Genomic DNA, 21,574 nt, shown 5'->3' with positions numbered 1-21,574 from the left:
TTGTTAGTGTTAAAATGAAGCCAAAGTCAGTCGTAGAGGTTGGTATCACTAATCAAATCAAGTCCAAAGTCAGTCGTAGAGGTTGGTATCACTAATCAAATCAAGTCAATTTTATATCAAGTCAAGTTTTCAAATTAAGTTGGTACAACAGACAGTTGTGCAGAATGGAAAAAAAAAAGTTTTCTAAATGTTTTAATTTGAGAAAATACTAAATGGGGAACTTAAAGGGTTGTATGATATGTGAATGGCAATAAAGCTAAAATTTTAAAGGACCCCAGGACTTTCGAATTGATGTACATTCTTATTGTAAAAATGAAAATAACACATTGCCCAGTTAATTTTAAGTGTTTGGAGGCTGAAATGACAGAAGGAACTGAGTAAATGTATCATTTAATGTTTAATACTTCAGTTTTTTTACATTACTGTGTGAAAGTAACTGCAGATGTAGTACAATATCTATGACATCAAATATGAGTATTTTATCAATTTACTTTTTTATCATATCACAATTTTCTGATTTGAATTAATTGATTAAATAATTGTTCTCTTTTATTGATTAATCTATTTTGATACATTGATTGATAAGTTTCCTCGGTTTATCATGGATCATTTTGATTTCTGCTTCTGCCTTGAATATCAACACCTTAATGTTAGCGAGCCCTCTGGTGCACGCGCGGGCCCTGACAGGTGAGCGCGCGCAGCTGGCTGTTGGCTCTCGGCGCTTGACAGATGGACGTCGGTTTGACTCTGGAGTCAGGGCAGTGAACATTTGTGGAAAACAGCAAGAAAACCGGGGTTGTTTTTTGTTTGTTTTGTCTGCAATGAGAGGTGAACAGACTGAAAATGGAGAAAACTCAACGAACTCGGTGAGCGCAAAGGATGATGGAAGCTCTATTAACTTAACTTAAGTGACATGTTTGCATCGGAATGCCACTAACCCCTCTCACTAACCCCAAACACGCAAATTTAAAGTTACTTTTTGACGTAATTTTATGTAAAAGCGGGGCAAATAATAATAATAATAATAATATAATAATAATAATAATGTTTCATAATGTCTAGAAATAACTTTTGAATTCCGCAAACACAAAAAACACCAAACCGCTCTTATTACAATAAATGAATTACTTGTTTCAAGTCGGATGTGGTGGATGAGCAAAGAAAAGCTTAGATAGTTTCAGGCTCCTAATATACATATTAGTATCCCGCATTTGATCTGAAAAAGAAGTAACATATCCAGTTAATATGAAGCAAATGCTTAATAAATGAACTTGTTTTTATGTTCTCAGTTGCTAGTCTCTGTAAGCCTGCCATAGTTCATTCAATAGCCTACATTAACAGGCTATTTGATTCATTTGGAAGTTGTTTTTTTTTAGTTCAACATTGGCATTTCTCATCAGTGTTTGGCTTTGGATGTTTTATCAACAGGTATTTCAGCAGACAGTGCATGAGCTTCTAATGTTGTCATACTGTAGAAACTGTCATAAAATTCATAATGTTCGCCTGTTTTTTTTCTGTCTGGTATTGAAATAGGAGGTGTGTGTGAGAGAGATAGAGAGAAAGAGAGAGAGAGAGAGAGAGAGAGAGAGAGACACCCAGTGCCTTTGTCACTCAGGTCTGGTGGCATGGTGAGTGGAATGATAAACAGAAGCCTGTGCTATCCATGTCAGCAGCCCAAAATAGAGGCTAACCAAGAGGGTCTCAGATAGCCCCCGGACTCCATATAAGTCTGGTCAGCCTGCTCTTGGCTTCCTGTGTGTGTGTGTGTGTGTGTATGTGAGAGAGAGATACCATGACATGTCCACCTGCTGTTGGGGCAGCAGGCTTAATATAGTGCTTCTCACTCAGCATGTTATTTCTTTCTTCATGTCTGTGTCTATGAGCTCAAAACATATGACGGCGTTTGAGGGTTTGTGTTTACCTGTCTAAATGCGGATAAACGGATGTTGTTGTCATGTTTGGTGAGATGGCACACCACTGGTTGCACCCAGCCCCCACTAAATTACTCAATAGGAAACAGTAGCCTAAAATGGTATATTCAACATGTCATCTACAACAAGGATACACTTCTCAAATAATTTGTTGATAAAAATTTTTTTCTTCAAATCGTCAATAAGTTGAATCGAAGGAATGGTTAGACAGTTTGGGAAATACGCTTATTTGTGGAGAAGCTACCACGAGCAGCCAGATAGCTAAGCTTAGCAGAAAGAGTGGAAAGGAGGGGAAACAGCTAGTCTGATTCTGTCCACTCATAACCAGTTACCAGGACTTCCAAACCTCAGTAAATAACACATTCGGTTTAACCATTGTTTAACCATTTGGTACAAAAATCTAGTGTAAAAATGACAATTTTTTTTGGGGGGGGGGACATCCTTCAAATGTCAAACCTTTGATGCTGAGTTTGGCTTGGTTTTATTAAGCCATTGTCTTCACTCCACCAACATGTGGTCCTCAATATAGGCATGGCAGATTGGCATTTGGACATTTGTCCTTCAGCTCCATGTATAAGTCATGTGTCTATTAAGGTCACTGGCTAAGAGTGAGGCCAACTTCAGCTATTATCCTCTGGTGCCACATGGGCTCCAGTTTGGACTGCAAGTGGGCCTTTTATGGGCAAAAAGTGCAATATCTGCTAATTACTACAAGAGTTAAACATGGGTTACATAGGCTAGTTTGGTCATTTAATCCTGTTAAACCCTGTGTGACTACTTTTCCATTTTTTCCAATCCTTTCCCTCAGCAGAGCGAAATGCTGATCAACCAGCTGAAGGAGATCACGGGCATCCAGGACCCGCAGATTCTCTACAGTGCCTTGAACGTAAGACATAAGAAACCATCATCATCTTTTCTGACCAATGTGTAACAAGGCAATAGATGATGTTTCCCTTGTGTGTAGTGTGCGGTTATTTTGCCACAGTGCGTGCCAGTCCATCCTCTACCCCACCTTGATAATGGGAACATGTTTACAGGACAGGGAGAAAGTTGAGTTAAAAACATAGAAACATAGAAACCTACAGCCATGCTTGGAGCTCTGTGAGGTAATGTTCATTTTAAAGAAAACCAAATGACCAAGTTCCTGTTTAAAATTGCTTTTTGAGCCTAAGCATGTGGTATATTAAATGTCAACATTAGCCAGAGGATGGTGTCAGAGGAAAAGGTTCTTGGTGACCTACATCTATAGCATTTGTCACATTATAAGCATAAACATGTTGAAAGAATTACAATTTATCCTGTGGAGAACGTGAATGTCTGTTCAAAACATCATGCCAAATTGCTGTTCTTTTCTGTTCTGTTCTCGAATTGTAATTCATTTGTCTGTTCTTAAAGTTTAATTAATGTTTAAGGAACACCCTTTGATTGCATTAAAAGCACCCACAGAGTGCCACATTTCCACCACAGCCTAGCCTACTGCTTATGTTTTGGAGCACAAGTGCAAATGGAAAAATCCCTAGGAGCTTAAGTTAATAGGAACCTCATAAAAGTGCTAATTGACAAAGAGTTTAATAAACAGTCTGGCTGACTGTGATGCAGACATTATCCATAGTCCCATACAAAATTAGAAATGTTGGTGTACTGGTTTTGAACACAGAAGGCCACTTTTCTTAATTACTAAACTGTATTTTATTCTTGTGGTGTATTAAAACACTGAATCTTCTGCAGACTAATAACATCCAGAATATCTGCCCTTGTCTTTTCCTTGTCCCCTCTCTTTAAGGCCAGTCAGGGCGACATTGGACATGCTGTTGGACTACTGACAACCCAGACTGCAGAGGTCCAGGATTCTGGAGAACCCCAGGAATCAGGGACCTCTGGAGAGGCCTGGGAGGGCCAGAAAAGTACGCTCGATACAAAACAAACATGCACAAAATTCTGACTGCATTCACTCCAGTGTCAAGTAATTTTCATGTTCAAAATCTAATCACATAGAACAGCAAGTTAACACAAGGCTGACAACGGATATTACAGATCAATAAGTAATTACCGCATTCACTCTGGAATATTAGTCTGTTAGTAATATAAGTATTATCGTTATGAACAAATTAGACCACTAGAAACAGAAGATTTACATGTAATTACTATGTAGGAACTAAGGGCACATCTTATAGGTCCAGTGGTAGAATATGGCAGAAATGGAATATAACGTGTGTGATTATGTTTTCAATAGTGTATAATCACCTGAAAATAAGAATTATTGTATTATTAATTATTATATAGTTACGTTTTTGTTATCTTAGAATTCTATAGATGTCCATGGAGTCATGTTTCTATATGGAACAGACAAACTAAACACTGGCTCTTGATAGGGCGTTTTGCTTTCTCAGAGCATTTTACACCCACCATAGGTCACCGTAACTGTACAAATATGTGTAATGGTGCATTTTGGACGGTATCTCCTCGCATTAAGACAGACAGCTGTCTGTATTGTCGGATTTTGATATCTGAGGGTCAAATTTTATGTGTAAAAATGTTACAACGGAGCACTTCCGTGTGTTGGTTCTCCAGAATAAGGACAATAAAGTCAACAACATAGAGACTATTTTATATTGTATCTATATATTTTATCTATTGTATAAAGAACTATAGACATTAAACATGAAATGAACATGAAAGAATTGTGGGATCTTGATTTACACATTGTTGTCTGTTTCTTCAGGACTTCCTAAGGATGAATTGCAGACCGCTATAGAACTCAGCCTGCAGGAGTCCCATAATGCCCAGGAAGAGGAGAGAGAATTTAACAGGTACAAGATAACCTGCTTTTTATACAATGCTTCATTGTTACAGGTGACTGTGATTGGGTTTTTTAATTTAGAGCTGACTTTTATGGAGGAAAGATGGAAAATAGAAACAGTGGGTGTGGACACTGCTTTCTTTTTCTCTGGCTCTCAAACCACCTAGATTATAACCAAGGTTATGACCAATTACACAGCCAAGACAGTCAGCAAAGATAACACTCACAATAGCACGCTAAATTAGGATGGTGTCCATGATAATCATGATCATGACATTCGCATTTTAACGTTTCATTATGAGCCATGCTTCTGTCTTGGGTTTTTTTCAGCCTTCACACAAGACGGGAGCACTAACTAACCTGTGTTTAATAGCGTTGTCAAGTCAATGCTTTCAAAAGGGTAACTTGGTGTACTGCAGGGCTCTGGAGGCCAGTGCAGAGGAAAATGCAGCAAGAATGAAAAGGAAGAGATCTGAAGCCCAGAGTGAGATGTGCAGCCCTGGAGACTGGATCCGTCAGGACGACTGGCCAGTGGGCATTCGCAATGTTGGAAACACCTGCTGGTTCAGTGCTGTCATCCAGGTGAGAATGAGGAGGATGATTGGTTACATCAAATTGATGAGGATCTGTCCAGAGAAATAATTAAACTGCAACAATCAAAGTCGGGTGGCATTTTTGCTCCACAACATGGGTGCTATTTCTCAATCACTGTTGGTCAAACAGTACCCACATACTTCAGGTACAATGCTATCAAACATGTTCTGTAGACACTACTTTGTGTTCAGAAATCTACTTAGATATCATCTTTATTGATGACTATCATTTTTAATTTGCGACTTGTACTTGATTATAGTACTGTAATACTAAAGTTGTTGATGTAGAAAATGAATACATACTAAAATGAATATTTACATTTTTTGCCTTCAAATCCTTACACCCTACACAAATGCATAATACATTGTGGAAGCTACTGTAAAAGCAAAATATTATATAATATTGTTTTAAAAATACTTTTTGCATCCAAAGTTATATGGCTCAACCTCCTAACCTGGCCAGAGGTCTGTTTGTGTTCTGTTAGGATCTGGCATGCTGTCTGTGGAAACTTGTAGCATATGAAAGTGTTTTTATGTTTAATTTGTTAGGTTTATATTTATAGTTATATATTATTTCTATCCAGTGTACTAAGTTGTGACACATACAACTCCAGTACCACATGTTTACCTGCTTTTCTTTTGTTTTGTCTTACCTCTGTACTTAATAGTAGCTGTGTTCTGTAAATGTGGGATAGGCATCAGTGAACGTGTGATGGTTGAGTAATAATAAGTATTAAAATTTAAAGCACAAAATTGATAATACAGCTGCACAGTGCAAGCCTAACATATAGTCTGTTAGGTGTACTAAGCTCCCTCTAAATGTCAACCTGGTCTAACATCCTTTGCAGATAAATCTTAAAATAGCTCTCTCTCTCTTGGCTTAACAAATGTTTATAGACTCTGAGTTTCCTTTTCAAGACTTCTAACTTTAGTCTGTCAAACGTGTCGCACCTCATGTGCAGTCAGCAAATGTTGTTTTGAATTTCACCAGTCTCTATAATGTTAAAAAAAACTGGTGCACATGTGTTTTATTTTTATCTTTTATATATATATTTTTTTATTTGATCTTCAAGTCCAACATGTTTTTAAACTGATTGCAGATACATACAGCATATATAGAGACCTCCCTTCAATCTCACCTCTTAATCAACTCTGTACCATAATAGAGTTATTAGATAATCAGGTGAGGGCATATTTCTGTTGGATGAGAACATACAGTTTTTCTCTGAAATGCTAATTCTATTACAAGTCCATTTCAGAGTGAATTTATTCAGGCCTATCAGGTGGCTCTGTAGAAACAGGAGACTTCATTCAGATGCATAGGCCGTGCGGATAATTAAATAGTGAGTGATGTGATGATGGAGCGAGCAGTAGACTTCCTAGTCGGAGCCTGAAATAGACAGAGAGGAGACGGTGATTGTTTGTCTCTTGTTGAACTCAGATATGCTTCTACATTGATTTAGAAGTCAACCCCCCAAAGGACAGGGGTTATTATGTGGGAATAGAAATGGGAAAATGAGGCAGTGTTGTCTGAATACAAATGGTGTTCAAATGATACCCTTTTGTTTGTGTTTTTTGCTGGTGTTGATGCTGTTTGTTAGAATTAAACCGATTTTTGTAGGTTCAACAAGAGCCCGACTCTTGATAAAGCAGTCTCCCCGAAAAAAAGTAATTATGCTATCAGATTGAGGCTGAGTGACCACATGATTCAGTTGTCAGCTCATATTCTCTCTATTATCCTTTGTGGTATGAATTACAGTAAAACTCAGATAAGCCGTAATTGAATTTCCCACTCAAATGGAAATATATATCAAGATATTCATAAGTGCTCAGAAGCTCCACTCACCACCACACATGACACATAAGAGTATCTGACTATGTATTAATGCGTTTATCACTTTTATCAAGTTTATTATGAGAAGAACAAGTATCTTATAACAAAGTGGTGCTGTTTGTGCTTTTGAATATTATGTGCATCATTTTTTCTAATGTTCTTGAGATTCTTACATCCTATATTATATCCCTGAAGGTCATGGAAATGTTGAATTTATTCATTGGAATAATATTTTAATTTTGAATTATATCCTATTTATATAAATTAGTAAGTCACTGAGATGACTTTAATGAAGTGGCAACCACCATAGCTGAATGTTGAAGTATACACTGTAGTGTTTAAAGCTGCACTTTGTCTAAAATTCTAAATTAATTAATTAATACTACTTTTAATTACTATGTTTACTATGCTAAAGTAGTTACAGAAAGCATCCACAGACATTTGTAAGAATAATTGCTGATTAATGATAATAATTAATGAGTGCTTCATACCTACCCCCAGAAGATTAGGAGCATCGTAAGAATCTCTGGATCTTATAGGCGGGACCACAAAGTGCATGTTTTATTGAAGTCAAAACCCTGAAGCATGTACTTTATTTTGCATATGACTTTTATGTTATACCACCACTACAATTCATGACCACTGTAATCATGATCTGCCAGCTGGTAATCTAGCATGCCTGACCTTGACTGGAAGGATGCATTAATGCATTAATGGTCCTTGTTTCACTGTCCTGTTGCAGTCACTGTTCCACCTGCCTGTGTTCAAGAGGCTGGTTCTCAACTACCATCTGTCTGAGCGAATACTGGAGAAGTGTAAGAGCCATTCTGTGAGTAAACTACTGTCACCAGCACATTTGAGTATTCTCTCGCACCATGCAGAGCGTTGTTTGTATATTAATAATCATACATTTAAAGGAAAGAGTTCAGCATCACTCGTTGCACACAAGCTTTTGGTTTTTCTTTTGTTTATATGGCCACTGTGTGAGAGTGTAAAGGGGCTGAAGTTGACTCTGAGCTTGTATTGACAGGACAAGAGGAACATAGCTTTCATGCAGGAGCTACGCTGTCTGTTTGCCCTGATGGTGGGCTCCACTCGCAGGTTTGTGGATCCTTCAGCTGCAGTGGAGTTACTGCGAGATGCCTTCAGGACCAGTGAGGCCCAACAGGTACACCATTTTCTTTGTCTCATGAAAAATCTTTAAAAATGGTAACATAAGGCGCACCTTAAGTATAGAGGACGCCCGTTCATAAGACTGGCTTGTTCTCAGAAGCACTAGTGTGCATGAAAACAAATTGCTCTTGCTTCTAATGTTCACTTTAATAGAACCAAGATATCCAGAGAACAATAAATTTATTCAATTATTACCATCTATGAGGGGGGCAACACTACACTGTTTAGAGTCCCTCAGGACAAATATGCTTGATCTTTATAACTTGTCACTGTGTATATTATATTATTAAGTAAAGTGATTACCTTTTAGTTTTGCTTTTTTGCATTCCCTTTTCTCTTTTCACTCTCGCTTTATTATCTGTCTCGCTTGTTTTCTAACGAGGTACTGAGGCTTTTATTTGTGTTTTGGGTTGAAAAATAAAGAGTGTGAGATTGAGCATGAACCAAAACATGTGTCGTTTGTAAACCCACCTACCCCCAGACTGCATCTTGTAACGGGAGACTCTACCTCTTAACTGCCTTTCCAGAGGGCACATTGATGGGGTGTGAAGAGGGTTTGCCATTGATTTCGTCTAAACAACATTTATGCACATTATAGGGCCTTCATCGATGGAGTTTACTCAGTTGGCTTGAGATACTGTAGCTCAGGTGACCTAAGTATGGAACTGTGGTCATGTGATGACTGGTCGTACACCTAAGCTATATCCCTGACAAATGAGCAAACTCCATCCACTGAGGTTAAGGTTCATACATTTAGAAAAGTTGTCCTTTCATTAAGATTTTGGGTTTTAATTACTGCTTTGATTCTTTGATTCTAACTTATTAACCAATATATGTTGTTTGATTTTACATTCTCTGACATTTATTTTAGGATGTCAGTGAGTTTTCCCACAAACTGCTTGACTGGCTAGAGGATGCATTTCAGCTGGCCGCCAATGGAAAGTAAGTTATACAGTATGTTGATCTAATGAGATTTTTTTGTTTTGTTTTTTTTTATTCTAATTTAGACAATACATACAACACATAACATCTGCAAACAAATACTGTAAATGTCATGTTTTAATTTCAGTAACGCAGAAGACAAACAACAAAATCCCATGGTCCAGCTTTTCTATGGTACCTTTGTGACAGAAAGAAGACATGAGGGTATTGTATGAGTTTTGTATGACTTTCTGTCATGATGATAGTCAGTATGAATTCTGTTCTCAATCACTCACATCTGTTGTGGAGAAATTGCTGAAGTCAAAAGTCAATGGTGAGGTCAAGAAGGAAGAAAGTTCAGGAGCCTCTGATGCCTTATGCTGTATTATTTATTGACGCTTGAAACACTCTCAAAGTACATCCGAAATGCCTGAGTCGGTCTCACATTCTGCCAAACACGTGCTGGTGGATAGACTTTAAACCCAAAGATAACGCACAAATACTATACGAATATAATTAGTCAAAGAGAATGTCTTTACCCTTGGAGGTGTTATTGTCAACATATTCTAGTCTGGAGACACAGATGTCTGTTTACGCAGATTGGAACGTCAATAGCAAGTTATCTATTATGTCTAGGAAGGCAGCAACAGGTCTCTTCAACCCTGGCCACCACAGTGTTGAGATATGGTGGCACCCAGTCAAAGCCAAACAACTAATAGTGTCAAGGACCTCAAGGCCCACACGTGTTACCTAAGGATAGAAAATTCCATAACAACATCTATGTAACTCTTCTTAGGTAAGACTTTGTGCAATATCGAGCAGTTTGGCCAGTACCCCCTGCAAGTCAATGGCTTCAACAACCTGGATGAATGCCTAGAAGGTGCTATGGTTGAGAAGGAGATTGAGTCACTACATTCAGATCACAGCGTCACATCTGGCCGCGAGGTGAACCATCTTCAAGTGGCTAATCAGAAATATAATTTCTATGTATATGGTATTTTCAGTGTTTTGGTATTTTTGTTGCTTTGCTAAGACTGTCACATTTTCTCTTTACAGAGATGGTTCAAAAGGTTACCGCCCGTCTTGACTTTTGAGCTGTCTAGATTTGAATTCAACACCCAGCTCGGCCGTCCTGAAAAGATACACAAGAAACTGGAGTTTCCACAAATCATTTATATGGACAGGTGAGCTTTGTACAGATATCACAAACATAGAGGTGCTAGTTCATTCACTTTCACTTGTTCCAACATGGAAGAAGAGGCTTCTACAGTAGGCATGGGGATGACTTTAAAGGACACAGAACTGCAGCAGTGTTCACCAGGATCCTAAATACATGTACTGATCAATTTTGGGTATTGCTGGATTTTTCTGTGAACAGATATCTTCACAAAAACATAGAACACACCCATGAGAGGAGAGGAGAAGTGAAAAAACTCAAGGAGCAACTTGCAGCTCTTCAACGTAAACTTGAGTGGTAAGTTACCCGTTGAAGCTGAGATATGACTTTAAAACTTTAAATAGAGAGCAGTTATTGTACTAATGGTGTCCTGTCTTTATTCACAGCTACAGAAACTATGGCTCAGGACCTACCAAGTATCCTCTGGCTGACATGCTCCAGTTTGTGCTGGAGTTCGCTACCACCAAGCCTTCAAATGTTTCCCCAGCTGAAGATTTGAGACCAACTTCATCTTCACCGACTCCTACAAGCCTCAGTGAAGCCATTTCCAAAGACAGCAGGTTGAGTACACACAGAACCAAAGACCTGTACAAGACTGTGGCCCCTGACCAAAGACTAATTAATACACAGACTTCCAACCTCTTCATGCTGTCTTTGTTTCCCTCAGTGAACCTGGAGACGCAGATTCCTCGGAGGGCCTGGTTTCCAGTGTTTCCAGTTGCCAGCGTACCCCCATATACAAGCCCTTCACCCAGTGCAGACTCCCCATTGAATGCCCACCACACCCAGCTCCCCACAGCATCACTGAAGAAGAGCTGCACTTTGTTAAGACCTGCCTACAGCGTTGGAGGACTGAAGTCGAGAATGACATAAATGGTATTCCATTGCAAATGCTCATAATACAGTGTATACACTAACAGAGTTAGATTCAGATTTAATAAGATTGCTTTTTAAGAACAGCTGTTTTTTTTTTGTTTATGTGCGTTTCTGTGTGTGTACCAGAGCTAAAGGCCAGCATTGACAAGCTCACTCAGATGCTTGAGGGCATGTACTCAGATAACAGTCTCTGCCAGGTAAGACATACACTCACCTAATTCACCCTAACAGCAATCAAATCACTGTTTTGTAGGGCTTTAGTATTTTATACAATGGGGATTCAATGCTGTTTCCTACTCTACTCTTATTTAGGTACCCTACAGACTCCATGCAGTGCTTGTCCATGAAGGCCAGGCATCAGCAGGTCATTACTGGGCCTACATCTACGACCATGCCAACCAGCGCTGGATGAAGTACAATGATATAAGCATCACTGAGTCGTCGTGGGAGGAGCTGGAACGAGACTCTTTTGGGGGCATGACCAACGCCAGTGCCTACTGCCTGATGTACATTGATGACAGGCTACCCCACCTTATTACAGGTATGTCTTTTCAGCTATATGAATCAATATTTATGTGTTCTGATTAGAAAAGAAAATTAGGACAGTAAAAGTACAGTCCCCCTTTAATGGCCAATATTTACACATGAAGTGGGTTTTATTGTGTAAGTCTATTAACTGACACTATCCCACATCCACCCAGATGACACAGATGATGAGACAGGCCAGGCACTGCATGGCATGGACTCCCTACCGTCTGTCCTCAGGCGCTACGTCCATGAAGATAACCGCTGGTTCCAGCAGGAGCTCAGTGAATGGGAGGAGCAGTTCTGCCAGACTGCAACCCCACAGGGAGAGTCTACAACCTCTGCAGAGCCCCCAAACCCCAGTCCAGACAATGTAGAGCAAACACCAGTTAAACCAGCACCCCAGTCAGGACCATCCACTGAAGAGCTGGAGGAGCAGGGAGCATCTTCAGAGCCACAACCAGACCCAGAAGCAGAGAAGGATCCAGAGCCCGAACCCAGACAAAAACCTGAAGGTCGGTAGTGGTGACTGGAGAAGAGGGAATGAGGCCAGGATTTTATGGTTGTGTTATGTTAAGTCTTAACAACCATTGGGTTCATTTTTAGATAGTTGTATGATCATCCTTCCCAATAATTTGTATAGGCACAAAAAATCTAGCATAGATTTTAACATAACCCTAAGACCTTTTGGAGAAAATAGTCCAGGGGATTGGGAATCATTGGCCTTTTTCATTTCTACTTCAAATCTAAATATACAGTACTGTTTTTTGGGGAAATGTTTATGGTTTAAAATGGAAATTTCCAAAATAAGCTGTGAGGTAATCAAAAAGGGATTAGTAGCATTTGTGTGCATTTTGGCCTGGATAGCAAATGGCTTCTCTTTCTTGTTAATCCTGCAAGGTTTGTATTCAAATATAAAAATACCAACAATTTGCTGACTTGAATGTACCTGCACTCTGTGCTGGTCACCACACAGACTGTTAAAGTGAATTTCAAGGTCAGGAAAATACCAGGAAAATGCCTCCTATCTATCTATGTCAAGGCAACACTTGAATTTCTTCAGGCCTTTGATAGGTTAATAAGGCAGAGGTCTGGCTAGTTTTATATGATTGTTAGAAACCTTATGTTATGACTGTATTATTGCTTAGAGGTAGCTATTTTATGTCCTGCTAGTAATGGTAAGTACCCATCAGTACTTTTCATTACAGTCATATGTACCTTCTCCCCTTTCTTTTTTGACCCCAGAAGAATCAGAGTTAGCGCCACCACCATCACAGACTGGCTGCCAGCCAGACAGCACCAACAGTGCAGCAGTCACTGACACCCCGGCGCCGAGCCAAAGTTCCACCTCAGCTGAGAAGGAGCTTCAGAGTCAGGTGGGCATGTCTGTGCCCCCCCCCCCACTGTCCCTCCTCTGTAGAATATGGGTCAGAAATTCTAGGCCACAAAAATAAAGTGTGTACATCTGGCCCCCCCCCCCCCCCCCCCCCCCCACTGTCCCTCCTCTGTAGAATATGGGTCAGAAATTCTAGGCCACAAAAATAAAGTGTGTACATCTGGGTCAAGGATCCCATTTCACCATTTAGCATAGCGTTGGAGACCCACGCTTAATGTCAGCCGAGCATAGAGTAACGTACAGTTAGAGTAAAAGGTCAGGAGTAATTACTGCTATCAGCTGATTTGTTTAATCGTTAATATTTAATAATTTGTTCAGAAGCATGTCATATTATGTTCACCTAATCATTTTTGTTGTGGTCAGAAACACCAGTGCAGTTCAATATGACACCACAAACCGCAGCCTGAAAAATGAGCATAGAGTTAAATCAGCACCCCTGACACAATTTGATTGATGACTGATTATGAGCTAAGAAATATGAGTGTTTGTAGGCTGTTCCATTAGATGGTGTTAAATAAAATTTGTAATTTAGTTAAGGTAATTACTCCCAAAGTGTATTTCCAAATATATAAAGCTGCAGCCTTTCTGCTGACCCACCTGACTGCATATATTAAGACCAACCTTTCACCGGATACAAGTAGCTATTTTGAATTTCACACACTCCCTGAGCCAATTTGTTCAGCATTGGAGTGGGGGGTTGGTGTTGTGTTTATATCAGAGTTAAGATAGAAAACACATACCGTATTTGAACAGACGTTTTCCAGATTCACTTCACTCTACAGGTGTTTATAACACATACAGATGTGTAGGTCAAAGTAGGTGCATATCTATGGAGGCACACTATAAGCACACTAAGTCCTGTGCCAGGATAGGAACAAGACCCTCAAAGCCTAAACAGGATAAGCGGATATAGATAGCGAATGGTTTGAAGGTATAGTGATGCATCTTGTTAAATCTGTCTCTGTCAGACTCCTGGTCCTGAAGCAGAGTTTAATAACCAGGCACCATCTGACCTCCATGAGGAGAAGGACGACACACAGGTGGCAAGCCCTGGCCCACAAGCTGAGGGCGAGCCAGAGGCTTCTGGAGAATCTCCTGAGCAGGAAGCAAAGCAGGAGGATGAGGAAGAACAACAGGTGGTTCAAGCTAGACAGCGACAGACTGAGAATGAGGTCTCGGAAGTGGAGATCCCCAATGTGGGCAGGATCATGGTGAGAGCTGATGCTGATGGATACAATGAAGAGGTTAGTAGCTCAGTGGCCAATACCACATAGCTGCCCTTTAAACTTTGTTAGTGCCCACATTCTTAAACTAAACTGTGATGTTATGTTTGTGGCACAACCTGTTCTACACCCGTCTGTCCAACAATCTAAAACCCCTCTAAACCCCTTTTAAAACATAAGATTATATAAAATTGATAAATGCGGTTAATTGTCACATTCCCCTGCCACCACGGCAGGTAACACTAGATTTTAGCCTTCCAGATCCCTTTAACCCCTGGTTGCAGCACTAATATTGCTGAGTATGAACTGTATTACATGTTAAAGCGAGGCAATCTTTCTTGGTTGTCGGGATGTGAGTAATACATTCATTTTTGTTTGTCTGTTCTTCATTTAACCTGTTTGCTTTTAACCAGTTGGTGTTATAATCATTAATCTTGTTTCACCTTGTCATTTCCTAGATGATGCTGACTCCAGCTATGCAGGGCGTCATTCTAGCCATAGCTAAAGCCAGACAAGTTTTCGATAAGGAAGGCCCTGAGGCTGGCCTCATCAAGGTATGGCCGTGTCTCACATCAATACGATGTCACACAAAATAATTAACAACATAAAATATTAATATTGTTACATTAAAGTATGTCCTTCATTAGGGGCAACCCAATACGTATCTATTCCTCACACATTTTTTAAAATCAGGACCTAAACACAGAAACATCCAAAAGTTTTGAGGGACCTTCTGGCTGCAAGTTAATTCCTTCATTCATCAGCACGCAACATATACCATATTAATTATTGGAGGTTGAGAAGCCTGTTAAAAATGTATTTCTAATAATATATATATTTTTTATAAACTATTGTCAAATAAACTAAAATATAACTATAGACATAAAAATGTAAGGAGGTCAAAGACAATAACTTTTTAACTTTTTAATAAGAACTTTTTAACCTTGTCTATTGAGACATAAAATCTAATCTAGCGCTGTTTATCAACTATGTTCATATTGGCAAATTTCAGTACAATTTAAACTAAAATAACCAGTCCACTGTTCCTTCAGGCCTTCCATGAGGAGTATTCGCGCTTGTATGAGCTCTCCCAGGAGGAGACGACACCCCAGGAGGACTGTCGTCTGCAGCATGCTCTGGTCTACTTCTTCCAGAACAAAGCACCCAAACGCATTATTGAGAGGACACTGCTGGAGCAGTTTACTGACCGCAACCTGAGCTTCGATGAGAGGTATACGCAGATGTGCAGACAAATGGCCCTCTTGATGAGTCTCAGACATTTGTCTATTATATTGGATCGAGTTTGCAAATGTTATAAAAGTGTTACTACAGATAAGCTGTTATCAATCAATCTAAGATGGAGCTGACAATATAAAAGAAAATTGATCGCAAACCTCAAGATCAAGGAGAAGCCTCTGTTGGACGTTGGAAGTTGTGAGAAGCATTAGGGGACGAGATGAATTGATTTGTCAGAAAACAGACAATGTTTTAGAGGTTTTGTGGGTACACAAAGCAGAAATAAGTGAGTAACTAGGATAAAACATGGCTGGAACAGTGTTTCTTCCTATTCATTTTATTCTATGAACTGTTTGAAGAGCTGCATGTAGTATGGGTTATTCAGTATTAAACATGCCTATGATGCCATCTAGTGTGCAGAGCAGAGATCTGCAGCATGGTGGGAATGTTCCTGTTTGAATCCTGTTGTAAGTAAATACATTCATATGACCTTTCTGTACATGCAGGGCCATCAGTATTATGAGAGAGGCCAGATCCAAGCTGCGCCTCATCAAGCCAGAGGACATGGATATGGATGAGTACTTGGTAATGTCTAACAGACGTGCTTCCTTATTGGACAAATGACTTATTTTCAGGCATACTCTTTGTCTTTTTGGCAATGAATCTGTCCCATTTTTGTAATAATTTTACAGGAAATTAATGTGTGTCTGATGCCTTATTTGATTGATTTAAATTCAGGAGCAGCATACCAATCTCCAGCATGTATGTTGAGATAGACGTCAGATCTATCTTGTTGTATGTCAGTGAACTGAAACAGCACGGAAAAAAACAGACATCAGAGACAGGAAATAAGTGGCAGACATCTGTTACTAAAAAAAAACAACCTATGATTATAGGGCCAAAGGTTTTATGCACCAGAGAGCACCTGTGAAGAAACTGTGAGAGTAGCTGATCTGTGGTCCAACTACAGTACAACCTGACCACATTTATATTCTGGCTGGAATCTAGCTGTAAAATGTTATGTAGCATCGTATTTAGTACCACAAAGTAATAGAAACCCATTATTACTTGCAGTCTATATGGAAGAGGTTTTGATTCTGTTCAGTTTGTTAAAGCATGGATCCTACGAGTGTATTTAGATTTACGTAGTTAGAATTCCAGCAGGATGCATGTAACCCTTATGTCTTTCTTATTGTCGACAAATTCTATGAAAAGACCGACATGGAATTAATCTTTTAAACAAGTATGGTCTACGTTAAGGCTTCTCAAAGTCTGGACCTCAATTCACATCTGGCCCAAATGGCAGCTAAATCTGGACCCAGCACATACCTCATGTTCTGAATACATTTAAGTTATGGAGTTTAACATTTTCTCGTTGGAATAAATTTGCTATTGATCAATAATTTGTTAGTGATGTTGAATATACAGTGTAACCACAAGATTATTCACAGCGACTATGTCTTGAGTCAGAAGTGAAATGGACTAACTGTCTGAGCCGAATCACAAGAGATGTGACTTTAATTAAAAGTTGAAAATGAGCTTTTTTTTTGTCATTGCCAATTGTTCCAGACTTCTGAACTTGAATAAAAAATCAGCTTTGAGTAATGGTCTATGTAGTCAAAGCCTTATATAGTTTATCCCCTGTGCCATATACCTCCATTGCTCTCCAAAATCTATTATTCTATTTAACACTGGAAGACGTGTTTGTTCATTGTGGTGAACATGGCCACTGCAGTTTATTTTAAGTTGATCCCACACACACGGTTCTACTGCTGTAAATACTAACCACTGCACCACATCCACAGCAAAAAATAGCCTCAAACAAATGCTCTATTTTCTCCTGTCTGAATAACATTTGCTAAATGACCAGCCAGTGTTCTGTAAAAAGGAACAATTCACATTGTCAGTAGGAACCGGTTTACCTGGAGCTGAGAGCCAAATGAAATGAAATTGAGAAGTATTTGTTTTGGTCTTTTCATGAGATTTGTTGACAGTAACATGTGAGCCTAATCCTATAAGAAGGGAGTGAAATGCAATGATCTCCCTGAAATGAAAAAGAAAAAAGACAGTTAAAGTAGAAATGGGCCTTCTCTCTATTACAAAATAAAACCTGGATTTAGTTTCTGCCAGTAGTTTCTGTCATATTTATGTCATAAACATAAATATGATCTGCAGCTTCCCTCTATAAAGAAGCAAAGAGCAGATGAAGTGATTGTTGGTTCTTCTGTGTGCTCTCTCACAGCAGTGGCATGATGACTACAGGATGTTCAGAACAGTGTTTGTCTACCTACTGACTGGGCTGGAACACTACCAGCATGGGAAGTAGGTATCCAACGTTCACCACCACTTTACCTGACCAGCATGTGTCAGATCACTTCTACTTCTGAAACTTGAAGTTTCAGAAAAGTTACAATAATCATAATGCACATACAGCATAGAGAAAACACAACCCAACTTTTAACACAAACTGAAAATAGCAACTAAGAAAAAGGCCACGTCTTTTTTTACCGTTTCTTAACTGTGGGACTTCAGTTTTTTTTATAGAGAACGACATGATGACTGTTGCTTTGTGTGTGTTCTGCAGAATGCGGGAGGCACTGACATACTTGGCTCATGCGTATGAAACCAACGCCAACCTGCTGAAGAACGGAGAGAAACGTGGCATGGACAAGTCTCTTATTGCAGTTTACAGGAGAAAATGCCTCACTGTGAGTATGGCAGCTCTTGCTGTCAGTGTGTGGAACGACACAGTGCTATTATTATGGTGAAGCACAAGAGCAGTGAGCTCAGTCCCTCTGCATGAAGTTAGAGTATGAAAATGTAACGTTCATGGCTGACTGACTTTGAAACAAGAAGTTGAGAAAACAATCTCACCACAAAGTACAGTAGTAAATCAGTAAATCATGTAACATGAACTCCAGTCTGCGAGCCAACATAAAAGAGATGTCCTTAAAGCATTGAGGAAAAGATGAAATCTTCAATTCTATAAGAACTGAGCAAACTCAAACTCAAATTTCCAGAACACCTACACAACTGTTTTCATACCACATATCACATGGTATGTAATTTATGCAGCATTAATACAAACTCTGTATCTGAACACACTGAAAAACATGTTTTTGGTGACCTCCAGTGGCTTAACTTCTTAGCTTGCAGCGACATAAAGGCATACTCCAGAACCTCTGTGACAGTAATTATTATTATTAAGTTATTCTTAAAATAATTAAGGTGATGGAGAGTATCAGATTTTTATCAATAACCCCTGAGGCATAAAAATAGTATTCACTTAATGTGGGGTAACTGATCTAATTATATTTTTTTAATGTTCTGTCAGTGTGCTTTGTCAATTTCAAATTAATTAAATTTAAGGGGCACATATAATCATACAGGTACAATCATAGTGGAATGAATTTCTGTGAGCTCCTAAAATTTGTTCAATTATTGGTGTAAAATAGCATCATTAGAATAGAAAACATTAAAAATATGATTATTATTATGGAAAGAAGTGAGTAAATAAGTAAATAAAAAGCAATCCCAATGGTACTAAATAAGTAATAATAATAACAGTAGCAATAAATACAGAGGAAACCTTGTGGCAATAACTTTTACTATGTTCCCCATCCTCTGTCACACAGGCACTGAATGAAAGCGCATCACGGCTGTTCTGCAGTGGTGAGGAGACCAATGTGGAAGAGGGCATTGCCATCATGGACGAGGCTGTCATCCCATGCCTTCACCTGATGAGCCGGGACTCCACTTTATCCCAGGAAGATCGGGACGCCATGGAGAACATCCGCAGCCACTGGTGCTGCTGCCTCGGCCAGGAAATGGATGGTAAGATTAGATTTTTTATCACCCTGACTAAGTGACATATTTTATATTACAATCCTCTGTCTGTTATGTTACTGTATGCTTTTTTTTCCTTTTCTTTTTTTTTTATGAATGTGTGTTTTCTTCTCCCTGATTCATGGCCATTGTTCTATTAACTCTTAGGTTGTTTTAACTGTGTCCTAATGCAGGATGTTTAGCAGAAAGTAAACATGTGCGTTGTACCCTTATCCTGTGAGATTAAAAAATATCTTTATGTTTTTTAATAATATAATATTGACACTGATACCCTTGTCCCTTGTTTTCAGACTCATTGCAAGTGAAGCTGGGTGAGTTTCTGCCGAGGGTCCTGGATGGTTCAGCTGAGACAGTAGTTCTTAAAGACCCACCCAAAGTCCACGTCAACCAGGCACACGACCTGTGCAGTCGCCTGGCTGCCGTCATGGAGTCCATCCACAGCACCTCGATAGTCATCGTTAAGTAAAGCCCATAATGAAACATCCTCCTTGAACTGTGCATCTGACCTGCAAGCAACTTGGCCGATGGATCGTGGAGTTTTCAACAAGCCAAATTATGTATTTTATTTTATCTGCTGGTTTATCAATGCACATGCATATCATTTTGATGTTTTAACATAGAAAGCTGTAAGCACTCTTTAGGGGTAAATAGGTGATGTGTTAGAGTTGTCAACCCCAGGAATACATTACGACTATGTCAATTTCACCCCAAAACCTCTGAAACATCCCTCAAGATGCCTCTAAACTATCTATCTTCACTACCCTCAGCAACCCCCAATCTGTTGAGCAGCAGCGGGTTATGCCTAAAAGGTAGTAGCCCACTGTATTTGTTTTTCTCCCGTGATCCGGAAAACTGCCTACCCTAATGTAGTTTTAAAACCATGTTTTAGCCTTTCTGCCACTGACTCTTCAACTTTGAATGCATCATTTTGGTAGCCACTCCAAGAGCGCATTACTTACTGTCATGGCCATTTCTCGTACCACGTAGTAACATTGATCTAAAAAGTTGTATAAAGCTGTAATCAGCGCCATCTAAAACCAACCTGCTGATTGGCACACTGAAAAGTTCAGACATGGATATGTTTTATTGGCCTTACTCTGTCACTCAGCTCTGCAGAAAGTGACTGCAAGATTTGTGGATGTGTTGCTAAGCAGTGTGAATGCACAATAAGGCCTTTAGACAGGGCTTTAAAAAACACTAGATTTTTACTGCACAGTAACAAATACTGTTTATGAGCTTTTTTAAATATATGTTTTATATTACTTTGTATTTTTCCAAAATTCTAGGAAATCTTACACGTAGGTGAAGCTAGAAAGAAAGATGCTCAGATGTACTGATCTGAGTAAATCTGTGTACTGGAACTATTATGCAGTAGCAATTCTTCTTTATTCAAGTTTAACAGTGCCCTGGTGGACAACACCTTGCTCAACAGATGTGCCTTCTCTCCCTTTTGAAGGATTCTCTGTAAACCATTAAACCTTCAAAAGGAAGGACATGGGACAAAAAGTTTAAGTCCTTCTTTTTTTTCTGATGTACCAGATGCAATGCAGTACCATGAATGAATCCTCTGAATCTGGGTTTTCAGGTCAGAAACATGGAGCTACTCTAACAGCCATTTCTGGCTGCTGAATTCACACTGCTATTTCACTTGTAGTCTGTGATGATACTCAATAAACATTTTAAATACTCTATGTACTCCTGTTTTATTGACTGTCCTCACTTGACAGTCTATAAGTCAGTATATTCACTTTCCTTATATTCTCCATGGCATAGTTTGTATGCATGTCTCCGAATAGGGTTAATGATACACTGTGTACTGTTATTTTTATTTCCCAGAAATCCCTGAAAAGACTTCAATTACAGCTTGTTATAGCATGTTCCTTTCCTTTAATTGCTGTCCAAAAATTAAATTAAGAACACGTCAGTAAGTTGCACTGGGAAACGTTATACTGAATTATAATAACCATGGGTGCTGGAGTTTATTTTGGGTAAATCCTAACATATACCATCCTGCTGACCTACATTTGTCATAAATATACTCAG

The 21,574-nt window shown here is 39.2% G+C and overlaps 1 protein-coding gene across 2 annotated transcripts; it reads left to right on the top strand.

Moving 5' to 3' along the window:
• Window positions 1-693: 693 nt before the first annotated feature.
• On the top strand, window positions 694-21,220 carry usp28 (ubiquitin specific peptidase 28). Of its 2 annotated transcripts, none has more exons than XM_027273859.1 (26): window positions 694-866; window positions 2,743-2,817; window positions 3,715-3,835; window positions 4,654-4,741; window positions 5,151-5,313; window positions 7,901-7,987; window positions 8,189-8,326; window positions 9,203-9,273; window positions 9,401-9,477; window positions 10,049-10,197; window positions 10,309-10,436; window positions 10,631-10,726; window positions 10,816-10,989; window positions 11,097-11,305; window positions 11,432-11,502; window positions 11,618-11,846; window positions 12,007-12,345; window positions 13,076-13,206; window positions 14,195-14,470; window positions 14,908-15,003; window positions 15,502-15,680; window positions 16,192-16,270; window positions 17,928-18,007; window positions 18,270-18,393; window positions 19,321-19,519; window positions 19,822-21,220. In XM_027273859.1, exons 1-26 carry the CDS (start codon window positions 822-824, stop codon window positions 19,995-19,997), a joined length of 3,600 nt encoding a protein of 1,199 aa, XP_027129660.1. In that variant the 5' UTR covers window positions 694-821; the 3' UTR covers window positions 19,998-21,220. The 2 variants fall into 2 exon arrangements, with proteins under 2 accessions (XP_027129660.1, XP_027129659.1); XM_027273858.1 differs by having other exon boundaries at window positions 2,740-2,817.
• Window positions 21,221-21,574: the final 354 nt, after the last annotated feature.

The sequence above is a fragment of the Larimichthys crocea genome, chromosome XXII (genome assembly GCF_000972845.2).
Source record: "Larimichthys crocea isolate SSNF chromosome XXII, L_crocea_2.0, whole genome shotgun sequence".
Classification (NCBI taxonomy): domain Eukaryota; kingdom Metazoa; phylum Chordata; class Actinopteri; family Sciaenidae; genus Larimichthys; species Larimichthys crocea.
Note: the sequence above shows the minus strand (reverse complement) of the source record. Positions and strands in the feature narration are given on the sequence as shown.

What these genes read in the sequence shown, in the direction of transcription:
- usp28 (XM_027273858.1), top strand. Translation starts at nt 822, where the DNA reads ATGAGAGGTGAACAGACTGAAAATGGAGAAAACTCAACGAACTCG. An exon ending in GACAGAAAGAAGACATGAGG is followed by an intron (nt 9,478 to 10,048) that starts GTATTGTATGAG and finishes AACTCTTCTTAG; the next exon opens with GTAAGACTTTGTGCAATATC. An exon ending in CTGATGGATACAATGAAGAG is followed by an intron (nt 14,471 to 14,907) that starts GTTAGTAGCTCA and finishes GTCATTTCCTAG; the next exon opens with ATGATGCTGACTCCAGCTAT.